The sequence below is a fragment of the Parasteatoda tepidariorum genome, chromosome 8, assembly GCF_982258835.1.
Source record: "Parasteatoda tepidariorum strain Cologne lab strain chromosome 8, Ptep-v5.0, whole genome shotgun sequence".
Lineage (NCBI taxonomy): Eukaryota > Metazoa > Arthropoda > Arachnida > Araneae > Theridiidae > Parasteatoda > Parasteatoda tepidariorum.
This window is the reverse complement of record NC_141762.1, coordinates 67,228,795-67,251,726: the sequence shown is the minus strand read 5'-3', so window position 1 is coordinate 67,251,726 and position 22,932 is coordinate 67,228,795. Positions and strand designations below refer to the sequence as shown.

Genomic DNA, 22,932 nt, shown 5'->3' with positions numbered 1-22,932 from the left:
TTCTCAGTTTACACCCCCAGTTCGACCGTATTCGAAATTTATTAGAAAAATATTTCATCATGTTCGAGAATGCTTAATCTCTTTCATAGGCATCTGGCCCTTTCTAAGTTCTTTTGTTTATTTATTAAAATGACAAAAATTTGTACCTCTTGTAGAAAAAAGAAATTCTGATCGTTTCAAGCACAATATTAATCGAATCGAAATTATGCTGCTCACGATTAAAAAAAAAATTTGTAGGTGTTACTTTTCATTAGTATATTCAATATTCGAGGTAACTAACAGATTTAGAGTTAAGAAATTTTTCACGGAGCGGTGAGTGAACTGAATAAATATTCAACCTTGGATAATGTGAAGTTCTCCTTTTTTCTACAATATAGGGACAGCGCGAACGCAGTCCCAACTACCAAAAATTATGCACCCCAAGCAATCACAATTTGTGAATGTGGCGAGCGTCAACCCCTCGCAGTGCAATGAGAGGTCTCTGCTCGGGGGAGCCTCCTTGTTGATCAAGGCATCCCCAGTGCCAGGTAAGTATGATTGTTACGAAATTCATGAAAACTAGATAACAATTAACTTAATATATGACTGGTAGATAAACAAATTTATATATTTATTATAAATATTGGGAACTATTACGTTGGCAAACTACTTTAAATTTATTAAAAGTGTTGTAATATTTAAAACAAAGAAAATTAAATATAAGAGGCTAAAAATATAACTAGTCTTTACTGATGAGATAACAGTTTCAGTAAAGTTTTTCCAAGTCGAAAAAGACCAGGATTACAGAATTCAAATTAATTGATATCTTGAGGCCGGGAAGTAAATGGTAGACGTGACTCATTGGTAGACGGATCATAAGTAAGAGTCCCCTAAGCGTCAGGCTAACCATGGGAGGGTTTCCTCTTCATGCAAAGGAAATGCGGGTTAGTTCTATCAAAAAGTAATCCATGAAAGTAAATTTCTCCCAATTCTCTTTACATTTTCAACAGTAACAAACTAAGGACTTCATATCTTCACATAGTGTTCATTTTAAATGACTTACCCAAGTAGCACCTAATGTTAGCTAACATCAGAAAGTCGGTAAAATGTAACGTTATATTGCACAACTTCTAATATTAGAAAGATACAAGAGGTCGCTGTTTGCTCTGCATTGTATAATATTCGATTCCATGCAAACTAATATTATCGAGCGTACGCCGTAATATTACTTTGCATTAGTTTTAACGCTATATAATATTAGATTTTGTATTTTCTGATATTATCTTTCGTTGCTCTTTATTTTTGGAATAAACGAGAGGATTCAATAGTTTCATAATGTCATTCCATGCATTATTTACTTAGCAATACAGAAATACTAAACAAAATTAATTTAGAGATTTCTGCTACCATCCATTTTCCTCCCTCTTACTCCAAAGTATATCTTATGTTCAGCTGATTTTTTTTAATATTTCAAATTTATATAAGAAATAATACTATATCACAACTTTTATTGATATTTTTTTCTTTTCTTCACACAATGGGTTTTCTGACGAATTTTATATCATTAATAATTTTCAAGTCTTTAATTTTTTAAAAAAAATTTTCTTTTTAAATGAGCATATTTTATCAAAATTTCAATTGAATTTGTTAGTTTGTAATACATATATATTAGCAATCAGCCTTAAGCCATTTGTAATTTCATAACTATCATTCATTATTTATATTCTGAAATTGCAATTTAAGAAAACCACACTACATATTTGCTAAGTTAAATTTTACATTTGAATTGAGTTGAAAATTTACATTAACTTTTTTTTCTACTATATAACTAAGTCTTTCATTTCCAAAAATATTAAAATAAAATTATATCTCGAATTTTTTAATTGTTATTTTTTGTAATAACTGAGACAATAAAGAAAATTAAAAATATTCAAATTACTTACTTACATAAATTATTTCACTTCTATCACTGAAATTAAATTGAGAAATACTTACATTTATCCTTTCAGAATCTGAAATTTTACTTACAAAACACTAGAAACAAAACCTAAAGGCACCTGTAGAAATATTTTCAGGGAGGGGAAACAAAAAAAGCCTTTATGAATTTTAATTAAAAAAAATTGCAATTATTTTTTGCAATGTAAAAATAATTTTACATTGGGATATAAGAAATTTTTAACGATTCAATAATTAGTTAAAGGTACTATGTACTTTTATTTACTTAAAATTTAGATAACATTTAAATGTCAAAACCAAAAAAAAGTAGTAAATATTGAATTTTATCAGAATTAAATTTGCACAAACATTTAATTGCATACAAGAATAAGACGAAAAAACTTAGCATAGTTTTTTTCTATAAGTTGCCTTTTGTATTGATCCAAATTTGATTACCATCAGTTACTTTTTAAAAACCTTATTATCACAAAATTTTTACTTAAAATCAATCATCGTTTGTATTTCGCTGATAAGAGTTTATGCATTATGAATATAGTAAAAACAAACATAACATTATAGGTAAACGTCTTGAATGGGACTGATGCAATTGTGCATGTTTTCACAAAGAATATACAGGACCTTTAAGATGAAAGTTTAAGCAATATTCTTTTCTAAATTGATTAGGTATTTTTATCATAAATGTTATTCAGTCAAAAGAACTTTTTACGATTATATTTATTTTACAATTATGTTATTTTAAACATGATTAAAAAAAAGCATAAACTTTTTGTCTCAAATTTCAAATGAATAATCATGTGAAAATTTCCAAAATTAAAATAAGCACAATGTTGATAATGAAAATCATCACGAGTTTGAGTTATACATTAAAATCAGCGTTAAAAAAAAATTGCTTCCGATATCATACCGAAAGATTAAAAATAATCAAATTTTAAATATATTCAACTGTTTTCATGATACTTAAGCACTATCGACTGAAAATATTTTTTAACGTCATATTTTATAAAATTTTATCAATGTAAAGATTATACCTGACAAATCAAATTTTTTAAAATGCTGAAGTTTGTTGTTGTTGACAACGTTGTAAAAGAAATTACAGGCTACAGAAATTAAGAAAAAAATTCATAATAAACATAACTATTTCGCAGCATAATAATTCTATTTAAAAACAAAACACACTGATTTCATCCAATTGTAAATGCCATACATTACCTTCATTCTTTAAAAGTAACGTCGATAACCTTTTGGTAAAACAAAAGTTAAAAATACTTAATTATTAAATAAAATAATTTTTCTTCATGACTTTAAACTGTTTGATACAGTTTGAGTTCACTTTTCCGATTGTTAGTCTTTATTTACTTGAAAATATATTTCCAAGTTATCATTAAATGCTTTTATGAAAAATTCAGCAACAGATAATAATGTATGCACCACAAAAAACAGGGATGAACTTCACAAGTTTCCCTCTTTCTTCAAACTTCAGCATGACAACATCTTTCTTCAACATGAAGACTCTCCGCCACAGTAGATTTAAAGTGGTCCTTGCTGAATATCACACTCGTTAAGTCATTCGCAGTAAGGATCGAGCTTAGAATTCCATCAGAGTGTGCAATTTCCATTTGTAGTGTCCAACAGTTTCTTGATAGTAGATTTCCTTGAAGATGAAAAGCTATATTGAAATTTAAAAGGAAAATAAATTAGATTTTACAATGAAAAAAATTAGAACTATTAAACAATGAACATTTATTTGAAACTTTAATTATCTAATTTGAAAATGTTTTTTAGAAATTGTATATTCCTTCACAACGAAATTCAATGGTTAAATTCTGGTATCGATACCAGCGACAAAAAAATTTCTTTAGTGTCACACAAAAAATAACACAGTGGGAAGGAGATTAACTAAAAGAATTTAGCTCATAAGCTCTCCCAAGCAAGCTATCACATATTTAAAAAAAAAAAAAATTTAAATTGCAAATTTAAATAACTACTTGAAATAACTAACCTGAAAATAACTACTTGCTATGAGGCAAGTCAATAAAAAGAGTGCCGAAAAGTATTAAATAAACAATTGCTTATTTTCAAAATCTTTAATGTATATAAGTACATCAATGTAAAAAAATACTATGAGAATTCAAAATCATCAATTTATAGTTGAAAAAAATCATGCAGAAGGAGAGTTCTTTAACAATTCACATATTTCTAAGTTGTAATATATATATTATATATATTTTGCCCCTCCCCCAAAATATTTTTACATAACGTTCTTTAAAAGTCAGTATGCATAACTAAATTTTGTCACATTTATTTTTTTATTGTTTAATTAAATTAGATTATTAGTCTCAGATTATTTCTAATAGAAATTTATTTAAAAACTTCATTAAACAATAATTACTTATTAGACTAATTATTATTATTATAATAATTATTTAATAAAGATTTATTAAACTAAAAGAAACATCACAGAAAGGGACAAACTCGAAAGGTATAACTCCGGGCAAACATCTACATATTTTTTTTTTTAAAAAATTGCAAGTTTAAAATCTATTTGGCACTCTGGCAATTGTAGTTGGCGCGACAGATTACGATACTGAAATATCCCCAAGAAATTTAAATAAAAATGTTTAATGTAATGTTTTAGAATATTTTAGACATGCAATTTTAATACGGTAACAATATTGTTTGTATTGAACGTTTAACATTCAAGAATGTAATGGTTTTAACTGAGCTAAGAGTAGCAGATCATTAATTTGCTAATTGTTTTAACTTGGCTAATTTGTTTACAGACAATTATTTTTATATCCTTTCATTGTGGCAGAAAAACTTTGTCACAGTCGAATTACTTAACAAACATTGTTTTACAGGCATATTCTGAGCTGCTAGACAATAAGTTAACAGAGAAGTCAACTACTACGTGAGAACAAGAATGTCAAATATGATCTTAATTCCTAATATTTACTGACTTTATTCGGTACACGATTTTTAACAAAAGCAAAAACATTACTTACAATACTTCTTTAACGTTTCATGTAACTATCATTGAAATTTATAAAGTTTACAAATAATTACTAAATTATAAATACCTTAAGTAGTTGAAAAGAAAGCTGCCAAGCTCGAACAATATGGGGTCGTATACAAGCGTGACGAAGTTACTACTCAACAGTTGAAAAAGATTTTCGTGTTCTATCATTCACGAACAGAATTTACTTCCACAAATATTTTATTGCGTTTTCTTGCATAAAATTGCATTGGCTAATAATGATATTTTGAATAATGTTTAATTTATTGCTTTCTTTTTTAATAAATGTTTATTTATTAATAATATACTCTTACATAAAAAAAAGTGGTGCTGGGCATAAAGTAATGAAATAGGTGATAATTTTAAAAGTTCGAATGTTAGATTGAACACTATTTAATGTTATATAATATTAGCTCTAATAATAGAAGATAGGATTCAGGAGTCTAGCACGGCAGTACTATATTGTATCTTTCTAACGTTAGATAATATCATTTTGCTACCTGGGTAAGTTTAATTGTTTCTCCATGTAATGAATCAAGCAACTTTGCTATTTTTTACACTATTTATCGTTAAATATTTTACTTACATAGTAATAAGATATCGTGTATAATAGAACAAGATTTTTCTACTTATATTATCTACTAGTGAACATTGAGAGGAAAATTTTTGCAATTTTACCCCACTTAGGAAGGATATTCTTGAATTCCAAGTATGATTCAAGAGCTGTTACAAATTTTTCTTTGTTCTGAAATAGTAAAAACAGTGACGAAAAAGCCATCACCATCTCAGCAATTAATTTCAACGAAATAAGGACAGTAGCTGCATACTTCTGCAGCCACGCAACATACTCTAAACATCAGTAACATATAGATAGCTTTCATCTTCATCATGCAATTTGCATTTCAAGAAGAATTTTAATTTTGTATTATCTATTACCTTATGATTCGATCATTACTTTATGCGTAATTTCACAATCATACTTTTTTTAAAATTGCTTACAAGTATAAAACAGACCTTTTCTTCTTATACCTCGCTTATTAAAGTAAAGTTACGATCGAATTTAAAAGAACCTAAAATAGCGACTACTTAGAACCATTATTCTAGTATCAGAATTATTCTAATCTTAGTTTACCAGGGATCAGCGCGAACGCAGTCCCCGACTACCAAAAATTGTGCGCCCCAACCAACCGCAATTTGCGGAAGTGGCAGTCGTCAGCCTACCGTAGTGCAATGGTAGGCCTCCAACCAGGAGAGCTCCCTCCTTGATCAGAGCTACTCCGACGCCAAGTAAGTATGCAATTCCAAGATTTTGAATAATAATGATAAAATATTATCAAAAGATTTGCTGGTAACTAATGTTATTTTAAAATTAATTAATCTAAATAAATTGAAATAAAATTTTATTTCAGCTAATATCATTTAATAATGGATATCTTTTGTTACTAATTATCACTTTTTGGTGGAAATAAATTTTATAGGAGGTGATTTCAATCAATTTTTCAAGTATTTGTTTGTTTTAATATTTTCAATATTGTTTTAGAGAGCCTCATTCCCTACTCGCTGCGCTCACTCATTGGATACTTATTTACTTTAGATTTGTATGTTTGATGAAACTTACTAAACTACTTACTACTTAGTTGTTTTCTTGTTGTCACAGTCAGTCGTTTTTAAGGGCCCCCGAAAAGTCAAAAGTCTCAATAAGAAATTTAAATTTTTTTTTATCTAACTAATTTGTTAAAAAAGAAAGAAAAAAAAAAGAGAGAGAGAGAGATGAAATATTAGAAGAAAAAACTAGTTCAACCATACGTCTCATCGATTATAACATTATGCAGATGATGGAATAATACGTTCATTCTGTAAAACAAGAACAGAAGAGGTGATATGAAGAAACAGAAAGAACTCAACGCGCTATACAGTTTTGGGAAATGGGAGTTTTGAATACAATTTAATAATCGTAATTTTAGTAGAAGCAATTTAGCTACTAACGTTAAGCTGTTATGCTTCATAAATTTTGGTGATAGCTTTCGTTACAAAATCAAAGCATAAGTAAAAACCTCAACGTTCTGTACAAAGTTGCACATTCAGACAAAAAATAAACTAAATTAAAAAATTCTGTAGTTTTAAGAACACAACTAATTTTAGATTTAAAATCCATGCACCCGAATTAGTTAAATGCAAATATTTGTATAAATGCAACAAAAATTAATTGCCCAGTGCTATCGACAGACAAATTTGCTTCGAGCTTAGGTAACACTCCCATATATACAGTTTTTAAAAATTTTAGAAACGAAACACTGGAGAAATGTGCACAACTTCATAAATCTGTTTACCGAGCAGCAGGAGTCAAGGGGCACTGAATTACCGATTCGTCTATCACCGATTGACGAACAGGAACACGGTATTTATCGTCAAGGCTGTCGGACCCGAACCCTCTAGAAAATCATATCATTTCATAATATCCTTTTCTTAAAGAAGTCACAAAGGAACGTTTTTCTTAAATTAATCCAATTTTCAGAATTTTAGCAACCTAGAATTTGTTAAATTTCAGGAAAAGGAAATTTTATACACTTCGCAAGCCCTATTCCATTCCGAATAACGCTCTTCAAGGAAAGACCACAGTAGGCGTTACTTTTCAAAGAACAACAATAATATAGTTATAGTTTATGATAGAATACAGTTTTTTTGCCTCTTTGGCAACGCAATTTGGTAGCTTTGCAGATATGTATCATGTTTTGTATCATGGATCAGCTCAGTTAAGTTAATTTCTGTATGTTTATATAAATATTTTATTATATAGTTTTATTTTCAAATTTTTTGCTCACCCTACCAAAATTTTGCTTTAAGACAATTTTCAATTGCACTGCTCACACTTCTTATATTATGCAAAGCCTAATATATCAGTTGGGAAGAAAATTCATGGTTATTTGCAAAAAATAAAACAATATCTTATAGCATTTTAAATAACTATCAATGTTAAATGCAAACTTAACTTAAAACACTAAATATTGGAACAAACATATTTAACGCCTTTAAATCCTAGTTAATGAAGGGTAAAAACATAGAGTAACGCCTATATATTCTAAAAATTTTCATATGTATAAAAACAAAACAAAATCCATCTATCAATTGGATAATACTTACTACGCAGGTTCTGTACTCACTCATTTAGTGCTTCCTAAAGCATTGAACTTTTAAATAAATATCTTTGAATCTTTGACAAAAGAACATATCTACCACTTTATAAATGTTATTTAAATAAGTGAGTATATAAATTAAAACAACAGTTATTATGTTTGTTGGTCCGCTGTCATGCAGGCGCTCAAACAGACCCATTTTCAATAGTATGATTGCTTTCTGCTTGTGTGGCGAATTTGACTAACTTTTTAATATGAGGTTGATTGAGCAGAGCACGAATAGATAATTTAAGAAAGCAGTTTTCAATCTTTATTTTTTCTTTTTAATATTGAAACTTGTCACGTATTTTCTGTGACCAAAACGATTGATAATTAACTGTCCTTCAGATGGTTTAATATCGATCTCAGGTAGCTGTACTGTTTCTTTTTCGAATCATATTTATTACTTTCAGATTCATTACTTGAAATATTCTTGAGAATAGGTTTATTAATACACTCATTTACTCTCTACTTTATCGTAATAAATTAATCGGTATCGGATTCAACTTCCTTATTAATATCTATTTCCTTAGCATTAGTATCTATTCAACTAGTTTTATATCTTGGGCCAAACTCTCAAGCTTAATTATAGTTAAGCTAATATTAAATATAAGCAATAGCTTATATTTAATTTTTCCTAATCAGTTTAAATAATTTCACCACTAACACCTTTATCTAAAACCTCCTTAATCTGATTTAATATTTTCATAAATGACGTTCGGCATCGGCAAACTGTACGCTAAGCTTTTAATATATCCATATAACAAGAAAACAAAAAAATTATAATATAAATATATCACACTAGACTATCAATAAAAGTTTCCTGGAAAGCTTGCCACTTGTTAAAAAAACAACTATAATTAGAAAACGAAAGTATCAACTAATCATCGAAACGGGTTTTTCCCAAATTTTTAAAAAAAATGATAATCTGTACTTAAAGACAATAATAAATTGGTTAGAGAAAGATTTTCTTACCTGCAGTTCAGTGCAGTCAGCAAAATGTACTAACATACCATCATTTCTCATGAAAAAAACCTACATTATCCCAGAAAAAATTCTCGTGCCGGAATGCTGCAACAATACATGAATGGAAAAAGTCAATAAAAAATAAAAACGTAACCGCTTTTAAAAAACAAAAGTGAAACTTATTCTTCGAGTGTCTCAACAGCGAGTTAACGCCATCTGTTGATATACAGACATAACAGTTTATATTTTTTGTCCATTATTTATGACTGTAATATCGACAACATTTTTTAATTCATCTATTGAGGTTTTTCATCTTAGTTTTAAATTCGGGATCCCAGGTTCTATGATATATCTTCCTGCACCAGTTTCACTGTTTAATTAATTCCTTTATTTTTGGTGGAAATTTAAGGTATTTCGTTAGGTGAGTTTTTGTGCTAGTGGATTCTGAATGAGCTGAGCTTTGTTGACGTCTTCTTGCATCTTTAAAATTTCTTGATGATTCGGAAGGTAGTATTCAGTATTCTCTTCTGAATTTTTTAATGGCTTAGATGTTTTCATAAAGCACCCAATTAGTTTTATTGATTTCGTCATAGATCCTTTCTACGTTGATTCCAACGATATTGTATACAGGATGATGGTCTAAAGATAGGTCATGAATTTCGCTTGCTACAATCGGTATCTTGAGATTGGTTATTGTTAGGTCTAGAATGTCTGGTATACAGTTATCATGTGTGGGAAAGTAAATTGGTTCGAGAGGGTGCTATTAATTCACAAGACCAAGGACAAATTTATTCATAAGATTTTTAAGATGTTTACCATTATGAGTACTCCTATTACACCCCATATACTGTACAGTATATACTGTACACTTGCTTTGTCTTGAAGTCTCCTATTACTATTGAGTCATAACTGGCAGGGAAGAGTAGCTTATTTCCTGTTTCCTGTTAGTGGATGTCTTGCGATATTCTATAGGCCCGTTTTTTTTATGGTTTTATTGTCATAAATTAAGAGAATGGAAATTTGTTCGTATCCGTCTGTTGTTATGCTGCTTTATTCGTTAGTGATGAGCTGCTGAGCAGTGCTGGATTACCCATTAAGCCAAACTAAGACATGACCGGGGGCCCCCTTAAAATGGATTTTTTGAAAATAAATTTTAAAAATTTAAGAAAATAAGCCATGCAGAGAAGCGTCATGTTTCAGAAACGATTAGACATGCTAAGTTTGATGTTTATCGATCAGATGTTCTCCGTGAAATTAATTTTGATAACATTATAGATGAGTTTATTGATCGCAGGAGCAGAAAAAAATTATTTTTGAATACCAATTTTATAGTAGCGTTGATTTTGTTAAGTGTTAATAAGTTTCAAATTTTTCCAGAATGTTATACTTATTTTTTGTTCTAATTTAACAAAATAAAGTGACATTTAATTTATTATTATTTATTTTTATTTTAAATACGATTTCTTAAATGAAAAGATGCATAAATACTTTTATATTTGAATAAATAAAAAATATACGAGAAAAAAAATTTAATCTAAGGGCCCCAAAAATTTCAATGGCCTAGGGCCCCGTGTATGCTTAATCCGGCACTGCTGCTGAAATTATTTTTGACTAGTTACTATAGTAGAGCCCCCCCCCCCACCTACTCATGAAGGAGCTAGAACAAAGAGGCATTGCATATGAACTTTTAAATCATTTATAAGCAGTGGTGTGGGAAATAAGTTTAAATTAATAAAAAATGATACATTAAAACATAAACAGCTACTACTAGAGTAAATTTTTACAAAAAGCGTAGAAAGTTGGCTGCCCTGATATACATGTCAATCTAAAATCTTATATCAGTGGTTTAGTAATACAAAATTGATAGCTACGATTATGTCCTCATAGATCTCTGCTTTTTAAATATTTAATTAATCAAATATTATAAAAATAATTTAATGCCTGCAAGTGACATCATTGTGGGTAAATCATGGCTTTCGTGGATTTAGAAGCCAATGATGTTCGCTTACAGGTATCCAATGAAATTTGGTTTAAAGCACATGGTAGGGCGCTTGGAGCTAATTACGTATTCCTCTTTTCGAATTGAATTCTTTTTACCCGTTTCTTGAAAAATTGAGTTTTCTTTTCTCATTTTAAAGCACAAGTATTAATTTTTATGAAGAAAAGGAAAAAAGGGTATACCTATAGCATATCTGACGATTTTTCGATTTCTGATTAAGTATCTTTGTTGTGGTATCGCGATAACGTTAGAATCTACAGTTGTAAGCAAGAATTATTTTAGCCTTAAAAATATTTAATATGTTTTTTTCTTTTAAGATTACCTCCTAGGTCCAGACCCGGACTGGCCAATATGCAGACCGTGCAAATGCCCGGTGGGCCAGTCTGGCCCGAGGACCGGTTGAGCCGATCCAGCAGGGCAAAAAAATTTTTTATACATTGCATGAATTTCAAATAATATTGCGCAAATAATAATAATAATATTAAGTAACATATACAGTACAGAACCCGTTATCCGGAAATCAGAAAACCGGAAAACCAAAAAACCGGAACGAAATTCGATAAATTTTCCCGCCATTTTCTTAAAAAAAATTTTTTTCCTCATAAGATTTTAGGATTTTTCTTTTTTTGAAAGATGTTTACCATACCATCATTTTAGAAATGATCATTACTGTATTACTTCATCGTTTTTTCTTCCTTTTAAGATTATTCCCTAATTTTTTTTTTTTAGTTGGGTTTAACAATAAAAAAAAACTGTTTTTTGTAGCGATTCAGAAAACCGGAAAAATCAGTTATCCGGAATAGCGATGGTCCAGATCGTTCCGGATAATCGGTTCCCTACTGTACTATGATATGTGTAGTAATAATATTGTTTTAATATACAGGGTGATTCAGACCATACGTGCCATTCATTTTTTTAGAGAATGGAGCAAATAATTGATTTGATATAAAAAAATCTAATAACTAAATTGACCCCAAGGAATTCAATAGTGATATTGTTAATTCCCGGAAGTAGCCGGAAGTACCGGAATTTGAACAAATTTTGATTTTTTAAATGGAAACCTGTATCTTATTTGGCATTATTGTAGAGGGTAATCGAAAAACAGTAACTTTTACTTGAAATTATTTTCTATATCTCTTACTGCTCTCAAGATAATAGATACGAAAAAAAAATTCTGATTATTTACTTCAATTTATCATTTTTACCAAAAATAAATAACTTAAATTATCAAAATCGCTTCAATTTTTATAAAACATGGAAAGAAAAGCACAAATGTGTTTTAATGAAGGTATAAGACATTATGACGAAAATTTTTTTTTAATGAATATGTCAAAATCTATTTAATATGTATTTTTTCTTATCTATTATTGAAAATGAGATGTTAAAAAATATTTCAGGTAAAAGTTATTTCTTTTCAAAAACTCACTCCAATGACGCCAAATAAGATATAGGTTTCTATTTAAAAAAATCAAAGCTGTGTTCAAATTCCGGTACTTCCGGCTACTTGCGGGAATTAACAGTATCCCTATTGAATTCCTTGGGGTCTATTTAGTTATTAGATTTTTTTATTTTAAATCGATTATTCGCTCCATTCTCGAAAAAAATGGGTGGCACGTTTGGTCTGAATCACCCTGTGTTTTATAACTTAATATTAAATTAGTTCCTGGAGATACTGTTAGATGTCGTTGTTGACACATGATTAAATCAAATAATCTCTGTCCGACTGTAAGTCTTTAGTGCTGTGTAAGATTCTCTTTCTTTATTATTTCCAGTATTGCACAAACGTGAACTTTTATTTTATCCAGTAGAATTTTCTACACTGTATGTCTCTTCACTAGACTTTTAATATAATGTATTATTTGTTTTTGTGTGTTTTTTAAATTCCATTTGTCCTTTTCCAATAGATTCCATTTTTTAGCCTTTTGGATTTCTATATAAGAAAAGAAGGCGTCAAATTTGATCAAAACTCTGAGCAGCTTTTAAATCAAAGTTAAAGTTCCCCTTGGTCTTGAGTTTGGTGGCCGAGTAATGGATAAAAACAAGTCAAAATTTAACAAACTCAATTTTAATGCCAATATAATCAATAATAACCCGAATACTCAATAATAACGTCAAATTTTAACAAACTCTTGCTAAACTTTGACGAAACAGCTATAGGTGAAAATTTGCGGATTGAACTAAGAAATTTAGCTTTACATTGGGAAAAACTGAAAAATTCAGACTTAGAAGATTATAAAATAATCAGAGAAGATCATTCATACGAAGATAATAACGACTTTACTTAGGAAAAAGAAGAAGAAGTAAGTCTAAAAAGTGAGACACGCAATGCGTACAAAAATTGTGTTATTTGTTGCTTCAAAATGTTACAGAGATTCAATTTGTTGACCAATTCTTACAATTTAATTGGTCTAGCATTAAAATATTTACTAACATTGTCAATAAGTCAGGCGGCTTGTAAAAGATCATTCTCCACATTAAAAGCAATAAAAAATCGAATGAGGTGTACTTTATCTTCAGATAATTTGAATGCTCTCAATGAAATTAGATAGCGACGACACAATTGATTAAGTGGCAGAAAATAGTGAGCTTCTTCAAAAGTCATTCAATTAAATTTTAATTTAATTTCTTTTGAAGAAGCATTAAATCTATTTTTTTAAAAAATGTTTAGATAAATCATTCATGTATGTGTAGTATAATAAATATTTTTATTAACTCTTCATCTTTCACCTTCTTTTCGATTTAATTTTAATTTAATGACTTTTGAAGAAGCATAAAATCTATTTTTAAAAAATTTTTATGTAAATCATTCATGTATGTGTAGTATAATAAATATTTTTACTTACTCTACATCTTTCACCTTCTTTTTGATTTTATCAACCTATGTTTCCTCATAAGAGCCATGTATTTCAAACTGAAATATATTCTATAAAGGATTATTAAGCAATTTTTATCTACTTTCTAACCTCAATAAATTAACTTACGTTCATGAGAATTTATAAGTAAAAAATGCCTAAAAATGATACATTAGGAAACGCGTACGCTTCGCGCACGCGGTGTTTATGTGAAGTAGAGGGCCGATATCTCTAAAATGCCCGGGCCGATTTTAGTTCCCAGTCCGGGCCTGCCTAGGTCTATGTAAAAGTGAGATCAGAGTTCCTTCCTGACGGGGCATGTACTTCGCAGTACAGTGCAACTGCTTCTACAATACGAAGAACAAATCTTATTTTCAATGACTTAATCATATAAAAGCAAACTAAAGCAGAAAGAACTCATTGAGGTTTTTTTCCCTTCTGAATTGATGTCATGACTTCTTTTTAAAATTATGTATACACAGTAGTGGTAAAATGATTTTAAAAAACTTCTTTAAACCAAATAAGAAAATATTTTCTAAAGTGTGTAATTTAACTTTACCACTTTAAATATAAAAAGAAAATGAGGTTAAAGTGCCCATTAGTTTAACAAATTAGGAATCGTAACAAAAAGGTTCAATAACGCTATTGTTCTAAATTAAAACTTTGGGAAAAATGAGAATATTTTTTTCAACTACTGCTGCTGAATAACCAAATAAAATTTTAAAAGATTATTCCGTTTTGATCATAGATATGAGAATTAAAGAATTTTTTAAAAAAAACTAATTTGCAATTTGAGTGGCAAAGTAGCTGTATGAACCAGTAAATTAAAAAAGTTCGCATCGAAAATTCCAATTTACAGGACTTATGGATCATGGTAGAATACTTTTATTTTTTTATTCATTTCACAGGTTAACCGAAATTTTTCAGGTTCATCGGACTTACTTTTTAAACTTTCCAAAATATTAATTAACGGCACTTTGGAAAGGACCGTCAGTGTCGGAAACTTTTTGTTCTCCGAACATAATGAAATAGAAAAGCATTGTTGAAAATTCTATGGTGAAATGGTTCGGTGACATAGATTTGTTTTACGACAGTCCAAATGTAATAAAAAGTGTCGTTCTAAATAAAATTACCATCCCAATGGTTGAGTGCTTATAAGAGCAAATGCGAAATAGATTTGTGAGCCCATTTAAATCTTTTCTATTTTCGAACACACATCGTTAATCTTGTGTCCGCGATTGTTACTGGTTACAGTTATGAATAACTTCATGTTTCTTATAATTTGTTTGTGGTTTATGAAGGGGAAAGGGTACGAAGATGAAGTTGAAGAAGATGAGCTTATAACAGCTTTATGTGGTGATATTTTTTTATTCTTATTTTTAAAATTTTATTAATAATAGTTATATGCATCAATTGTTATTTAGAGAAGAAATTGAAAGTCTTCCATTCAGTTTCAGAATAATTTTTAATAATAAAAGTTTTTTTTTTTTTCTTCTTTTTTTTGAGAAAATTTATGTTTTCCTTTTTTTGAAAACTTACATCTATCAAATAATTTTTCCTCGCAAAAATGTAAAATATCTTCCCATTTGCTGTATGTAGCAAAGTCAGAGTTGAGCAATGTACAGCGCATAGGAATCTTCGAACTTCTTGGGGTTTCCTTTCTTCGAACTATCATGGCGTTTTCTAAGAAATCATGCTTTTCACATTTTCTCTTCAAGAACAATAAACGCGATTTACAGTTTGTTATATTATATAATTTTGAATCGAATTTTTAAAAGTGAAATAAAAGTTTTTTTTATATATATATATAAATCTATTTTTGAATTTCTTTTTATAAACATAAAAAGTATTTTTTTAACGTAAATTAGAAGTTCTGAAGCTTGTAAAAAATAAAATAAAAATACCAAGAAATATTAAGTTATGTTAGAAATTATGTTACTGAATTAGTTCATTTTTGACCTCAAATAAAAAATTTCTAACTCATGAATATTTAAGATTTTGAATGGATAAGAATGAATTTTAGGTACAGTAACGGTAAATAGATAGTAATAGAAGATCCGCTATCGTTAATTTTGTAGCACTTCAGGAAGGGGCGAGGTAACTCCTTGCGCCTGCAAAATAACAGCGTTATTCCGGCCTTACATCTGCATTACTGCTATGGGGCCGGATTGTAATGTCAATAAGGAACTGCATGGTTTCAATGATTTCCTTATTCATGAATAAATATAAAATTTATGAAGAAAAGAGATCTAATTTATATTTAAATAATAAAATTTGAAAATTGATATGAGAAGATTAGCATCCATATAATATTAAACATACATATATAAATATATATATTTTAAAATAATAATTTTTTTTTTTGAAAATTGTAGACATTTTAAGATGAATTTAAAAAATATATATATATAGTTATCCTCTGTAATCCTGCTTTATTATCGTAAAATTTTAGCTTTCAAGGATATCTTAACAATTAAAAAAAAAAGAAGTTAAATTGTAATTTAATTAAATCGTTATTAATTATCGTTATTTTTAAACAATAATATTCTTACATTTTTTTTTGTTATCCTTTTCTGGAGAATCATTTCCCGAAATATAATCCTATAAAATGTAGCATTTACTTCCTTAAAAATAAATAAATATTTAATGTATAGATGTATATTTCATTCATTTCTCATCCTAATGTTTCAATACAAATCGTTTAGAAATTCGTAATTCAAACTACAAATAAATTAAAAGTAATCAAAAAATTGAATCGTAGCTTAATTGTAATTCTGAAATAATTTGACTTTTAAGTATGTAGAGAAATTCTTGCATTTTTGATTGAATGAAAATGTTGAATTCAAATTTAAAGAACATCAGTTTCGTACAATTGTGTGTGCTCACTGATTAAATATTTTTAACACTATGAATGATGTGCAGTGAATATTTTATTTAACCCTTTAATGGGCCCTTTATTTCTATTATAGGTAAATTTAAGTAATTTTGGAATTGAAATTGTTTTAAGAGCAGTAATTGATATAAAAAAAAACTCATTTAGTTTATAAAAATGCCATTTTTTTGGTGGTAAATATATTTAACATGACCTATTAGGAACTTACTGACTTTTATTTTTCTTTATTTATAAAATAAATTCCTTAAATGCTACACACTTCAAAAGGAATTATGTATTTTATAACTTTTATACGTTTTTTAAAAGTGACAAATGGTTACCAATTTTATTCAAACTCACTTCAAGAATGTTGAAGTTATTGAAAAATGGAAGCCCTAATTAAAAGTGGTAAAACGTGGTGGTAAGTATACTTACCACTGCCTTCAAAAGGGTTAATTGCATCATCACCACTTTTAATGCTTCGATCAATTCAGTCGAGCGACTCAATTTTCCGATTCATATTTCATATGAATTTTATTTGCAATAGAAAAGTCACACTGCTGTAATATATTTCTTATTGCAGTTTTGAGAAGTTTGTCATTTAACAGTTAGTATTAATTATTTTATCAATACTTTAAATATTCCTTTCAGAAAATTGAAACTACAATAAAATTCTTAAAGAATAATACATTTTACTTAGGGAACACTCCAACTGAATGATCGTTCAACTTAAATTACACCAGTCAAATTCTTAAAATGTATTTAATATGAATTTCTATTTTGATGAAAAAGTGACAAAATATTGTCGATGTAGCGTTTGAAAGTATTTTGTATTAAAATGAGTTTATTTTAAAAACATCACAAGTTTATTGTCATCATTAATTCTACACTAAATCGTTTAATTATAACAAAAAGAGAAGGAAAGAATATCTCCTCTTAAGATGAAAATCAATTCAACTTTTCAGTTTGTTCTCGAATAATGATAGAACAGTTTGAAGCAGGCTCCAGAAGCCCCGTGTCGGAGATAAACCCATTTTATAAAGTTCTTGGAAGAAATAAGGGTATAAGAAATTCAACTTTTTCAACTTGGTGCGTACGCCAACGACGAACCAAAGCAAGCTCCACTAGCTCCGCATTACAGAAATTGCACAAAGAAAGAAAAATAAATGAAAATGGTTGAAAAAAATAGGAGGGGGATCATTTTAATGCACTGAAAATCACTTTGACAGTAACAACAACATTATCACTAAGGTTGTAGTTACTGACACATTTAAAAGATTGCATTTGATATTTTGATTTACCATTGTAGATTTTGGAAAACCTTTTAAAATTGTCTAATTATATTCTATCATTTTAGCAGAGAAAACCATAAGTGATGTTTCACAGTGTGGAAGCCTTCTACCGGTAGCAGTAAGTATAATGAGAGTATAACATGGTTCCATGTCTTAAAAAAGCATTTTAAACCTTACATAATTTTTACATCAAAAACGAATGCATTGCAATATCGATTTGATTTTACATTTTTTAGAAATAATAGCAAATATGAATTTAAAAGAAGACATTTTTTGAAAAAATAAATATTAAAATTGTATCTCATGTTTTTTATTTATTTATTTATTAAATCCAGCATTACGGCGATTTTTGTGAAATACTATAGACATATGCTACCATACTCTGAAATCCAGGTTCTAAAATTTAGCGATTGTGTGTGTGTTTACAAATCTAGTCCATTACAATTATTTTAAGTAATTGGCGAATCAGCGAATTTTTAAACAAAACCTATCGAATGGAAAGAATTTCCTAGAACACTCTTTCTCAGCAAAAACTAAAAAGTACTCCTTCGCAGTTAAAGTTCATTCCAGGCCGTGAAAGACATCAGCAATAAAGCAAATCAAAATCTCTTGAACAATTTAAAAATAATTAAATCTCTTAGTTAAAAAAGAAAAAGTTGTTTCAGAGTTGTTATTGACGCTAATTCTTCTATCTAGTCGGCTTGAAAAATGTAGTTTTTAAAATTTCATTTTATTATTTTCTTCTTTTTAATTTTACGGCAGTTAGTTAGATTAAGTCAGAAGTTGAGAAGAAATTTTAATTCCAATATTTAGGAAAAATTTGTGATTTGTCCTTTCATGTGGCAAAAAGTTCCAGTTGAAATTTCAGCCCTTTAGTTAGTTACTATTTGGACATAAATTCTGCCAGTTAATGTCAAGGAATGATGGAATCTTGTTGTGACTCCAGACACAAAACTTCGATTGAAATTTGAGTACTCTAGCTAGTCGGGTAATGATTAAAATTTCGATTGATGATAAATCATGCTAGTAGCAGTTAGAAAACGATTGAAACTTGTATATTGTCATCAGACACATAGTAGTAGCTGCAGACGAGATTAGAGTACTATGGATAGTTGCAAAAATTTCGGAATTTCAATTGCATCCTCTTTCACACACACACGAATGTAGAAATAATCATTATCATGAATAATTGCAATGACGCTTTGTTTTTTCTTTTTAAATACAAAACACAAAATTTTTACCTCCAGGGACAAGAAATCGTTTATGGCTGTTGCAGAAATGCAACAGACAACTTTAGAGAAAACATGATGGGAGCAGCTGAAATGTTTTGTGACAGAGACGATATTAGAGATTCAGTAAGTGGATTTATTAAGATTAAAAATTTATACCTATTTACAGTTAAAAAAATTATAATAAACTCAATAATTTTTTGTATATTTAAAAGTACATCGCATCTCAAAAATTCGCCGATTTTCAAACAATTAAGTCCAAAGAAAGTTATTTTGTTTAAAAAAGTGCCCAGTCGTAATTCACGCATATATGAATTTGCTTAGAAATATAGAAATGCTTTAAAGCGCTTAAAATCAGTAATCACGATAATATAAAAAATTCTAAACTTATGTTTTTAAAATTATATTGCAATTCAATATGTGTATCACTTTTAAAATTTTTTAAAGTACAGGGTTATTCATAATTCTCTCCGGGGTTACGAAGCGTTATAGTAAAAAAACGAAGACGAATATGGCAAAAAAGAACATGTGAAATTATTCCATAAGTATTCTTTATTCCAAATTTTAATTTAAGCAGTTGCCGGTAGATGGCAGTAACGTGTACCACTGAAGCCAGTTGTACAGTTGTAGCCAGTAGTAAAATGGCGTTTACAGGAGGAGGGAATTATGAATAACGCTGTAATTCGTAACTCCGAAAATTTAACTCGGATAATAGCAATATAGCATAGGTAAGAGTAATAAGCTATTAGCTCCAACAAATTTTTATTGTTGTAAAGTTATTTTTGAGTTTTGAAGTATGCTATTACATATATAATAATATAAAAGAAGTAAAAGATGCTTAATTATCTATTTTAAGGCTGAGACTTGACCTTTAAATACAATAGAGGAATTGAGATTCCCTTCTGGAAGTTCGAGCCTTAAGATTGCATTTTAAACCAGAATGCCGCAGGAATTATTAGTACGAAATTAATTACTTCTTTCTGATTTATTTGAGTTTGCACAAATGTAGTAAAAAATTAGGTGGGCACAAATAATATGAAACTTTAATGTTTATTAAAATATCACAACCAGAGTTTCAAATGAATGTGGAAACATTACTAATTCTAACCTATTTACAAATTTTCAAAATGATGCAGAGCTTGAGTTTGTAATTTTCTGTCATATAGCTTGCCAGTAACCTACTGATATTTTGTCCTATTTCTTGTATAAGCATTTCTTTAATGCTGTTGAAGTCAGTAAGAGGTTTGGCACAACCTTGTCTCCAAGATAGACTAAATAGAAAAATAAATCTGTTTAAGTCTGGAGAATAAGGTAGCTATAAAACCGACAGAAAAATGACTCTTGAAACGTTGTTGAGTGTCTTTCACCACTCTGGAGCCGAATCCAGTTCAAATATTGTATTTTTTGTTTTGTTTCGAAAGAACTATGACAACTTCAAAATAACTTCCAAAATAAACTTCGATAAAAATATTTGGTTTTAATTTTTTATTTTGAACAAATATTTTTTCGAAAAGTCAGGTTTTAACATTTGATTAATCAAGAACTATAAACAAGATTAAATAACTTTTATGTCCAAGAGAAACTATATTTGAGTAACGACATTTGCACATACTGTCAAATATTTAGGTAAATCAGATGCAAATTGTAGGAATTATTAAATATTCTAGTTGGAAATATACTGTTTTAAGTTTGCAAAGTATAGTTTATTCAATTTACAATAAATACCTTTAGGATAATTTTTTCTGCTATTCCTATTTTTCAGTTGTGTAGAATTTAAAAATAAGTTTGGTGAAAACTTTACAGCAATATTCCTCCTTAATTAAAGGAATATATAGATATATTTTAATTTAAACTCAATTTATGTATTTAGAAGTAATTTAGAATTCATGTCTTTCAGTTGTTTTTATGCTGGGAGAAAGACTTAGCTCATCTTTATGTAAGTATTACATAATACCCATATCCTTTTAATTATGTACTTTTCTCAAAATACAATAAATATCACTAAAGTTTCTTTAAAAATAAAATGATTTTTATAAATATGAAATGATCTTAATCATTTATTTAATTTAAAAACTATGTTTACCTTTTAATGTGTTTGTTTATTTTTTCAGTTTTTAATTAAACAGCAATAAATTATATTATTTTGACTCTCAATTACAAAACTGAATATGATATACAGAATAACATTCTGAAATTAATATTTAAATTAATTTCAGAATATCCAGTTATGTATTGATAGATTACACTGAATACATTTGTCTTTAAGAGTCATTTGATTATAATATCATTCAGAACTAAAATAATTTCAAGCATTATCTAAAATTTTTGGACACTTTAAAATTCATTTAATTTAAATATCATTTAGCACTGAAACATTAATTTCAGTAGCAGTTAAATAATGATAACATTTTATTCAACTGAAAATTTTGTTCATTCAATTTAAGTATTATTCAGTACTGAAATAATTATTTCCAACAATATATGAATATTAAAACATTTCGTAAACTTGAAGATTATGTTCATTTATTTATTTTTTACAGGATACTTCGCAAAATGAAATTGAATTAGAAAAGCTGAATAGTTTTCAGGTAAAATATATTTGTTGATATTTCATCTGATCATAAACCATTGCTGGTACTAAGATCACATTATATTTTCAACAACTAGGTTAAGTAAAAACTAAGTAATAAGAATAAATTTTTTTTTATTGTATTGACTGAAAAAAAATCAAAAACAAGTTATTTCATATAATGAATCTATCACTGAAAATTAAATTTTAAATCTGTAACATCTGTTTCTGTGACATAAATTTTTTTAAGCAAACAGGCAGCATTTCAATAACTTCCCAAATGTAAATTTCAATTACATATGCAAACTTTGCAGATGCAACAACAATTTCCTAAATATATTTTATAATTTTCTTAAATGTAATTTTTTTTTCTCTTTCAGATTTGCCTACAAAAGATCTTTGATAAACTTTTTGATGTATGAGAATCTAACATATTTGCATTTATCATTTTTTTAATAATTGATCAAATCATACAAGTCTGTGAAGATGTACTACATTTCTAAGAAATCATGTTTTAATGATTAATAAGTTACGCAACTGAGTGCTTGCAACGGCTGATGTTTTTCCTGATGAAAAGAAAAGTTTATTTTTCTCTTGTTATTCAGTTGAAAAGTGGTGTATAGAAGAGAAAATTGTATGCAAACTTGAGTAAAAGCAATTTATGTTAATATTAAATAAAATGTGATATAGAAATTTTATATTAAAATGCATGAAAATGTTTATCATAAAAGTATTTGCCAAAATGTAATGAATTATTTTTAATAAAAAAATAAATAAATAAAGAGTTACAAATATTATGTTCATTAAAATTTAAGATTTTTAGATAGGAATTTATTAATTACAGGTTGGAGGTAGACTTTAAGAATGAATCTTTTTAGAATGAATTTTAAAAAATGGATATTAATCAGAAACATGTTTAACTTAATGCTTACATTAAACAAAATAAATTGTATCACAAATGCGTTAGGTTAATGTATACATCAAGCAGCTTGTTCCCATCAGAAAGACCAGTTGAAGCTTTGCCTTATATTT

At 28.2% G+C, this 22,932-nt stretch overlaps 1 protein-coding gene and 2 non-coding genes across 3 annotated transcripts; 1 reads left to right on the top strand and 2 right to left on the bottom strand.

Moving 5' to 3' along the window:
• Positions 1–373: 373 nt before the first annotated feature.
• LOC122269470 (U1 spliceosomal RNA) lies at positions 374–535 on the bottom strand. The gene has a single exon (XR_006225202.2). It is a non-coding gene; the product is annotated as a U1 spliceosomal RNA (small nuclear RNA).
• Positions 536–6,080: 5,545 nt separating this feature from the next.
• On the bottom strand, positions 6,081–6,243 carry LOC122269473 (U1 spliceosomal RNA). Its single transcript, XR_006225205.1, has one exon. It is a non-coding gene; the product is annotated as a U1 spliceosomal RNA (small nuclear RNA).
• Positions 6,244–15,091: 8,848 nt separating this feature from the next.
• Positions 15,092–22,459, top strand: LOC147806234 (uncharacterized). The gene is made up of 6 exons (XM_087169021.1): positions 15,092–15,294; positions 18,168–18,220; positions 19,350–19,457; positions 21,229–21,267; positions 21,872–21,919; positions 22,281–22,459. Exons 1-6 carry the CDS (start codon positions 15,195–15,197, stop codon positions 22,320–22,322), a joined length of 390 nt encoding a protein of 129 aa, XP_087025147.1. The 5' UTR covers positions 15,092–15,194; the 3' UTR covers positions 22,323–22,459.
• Positions 22,460–22,932: the final 473 nt, after the last annotated feature.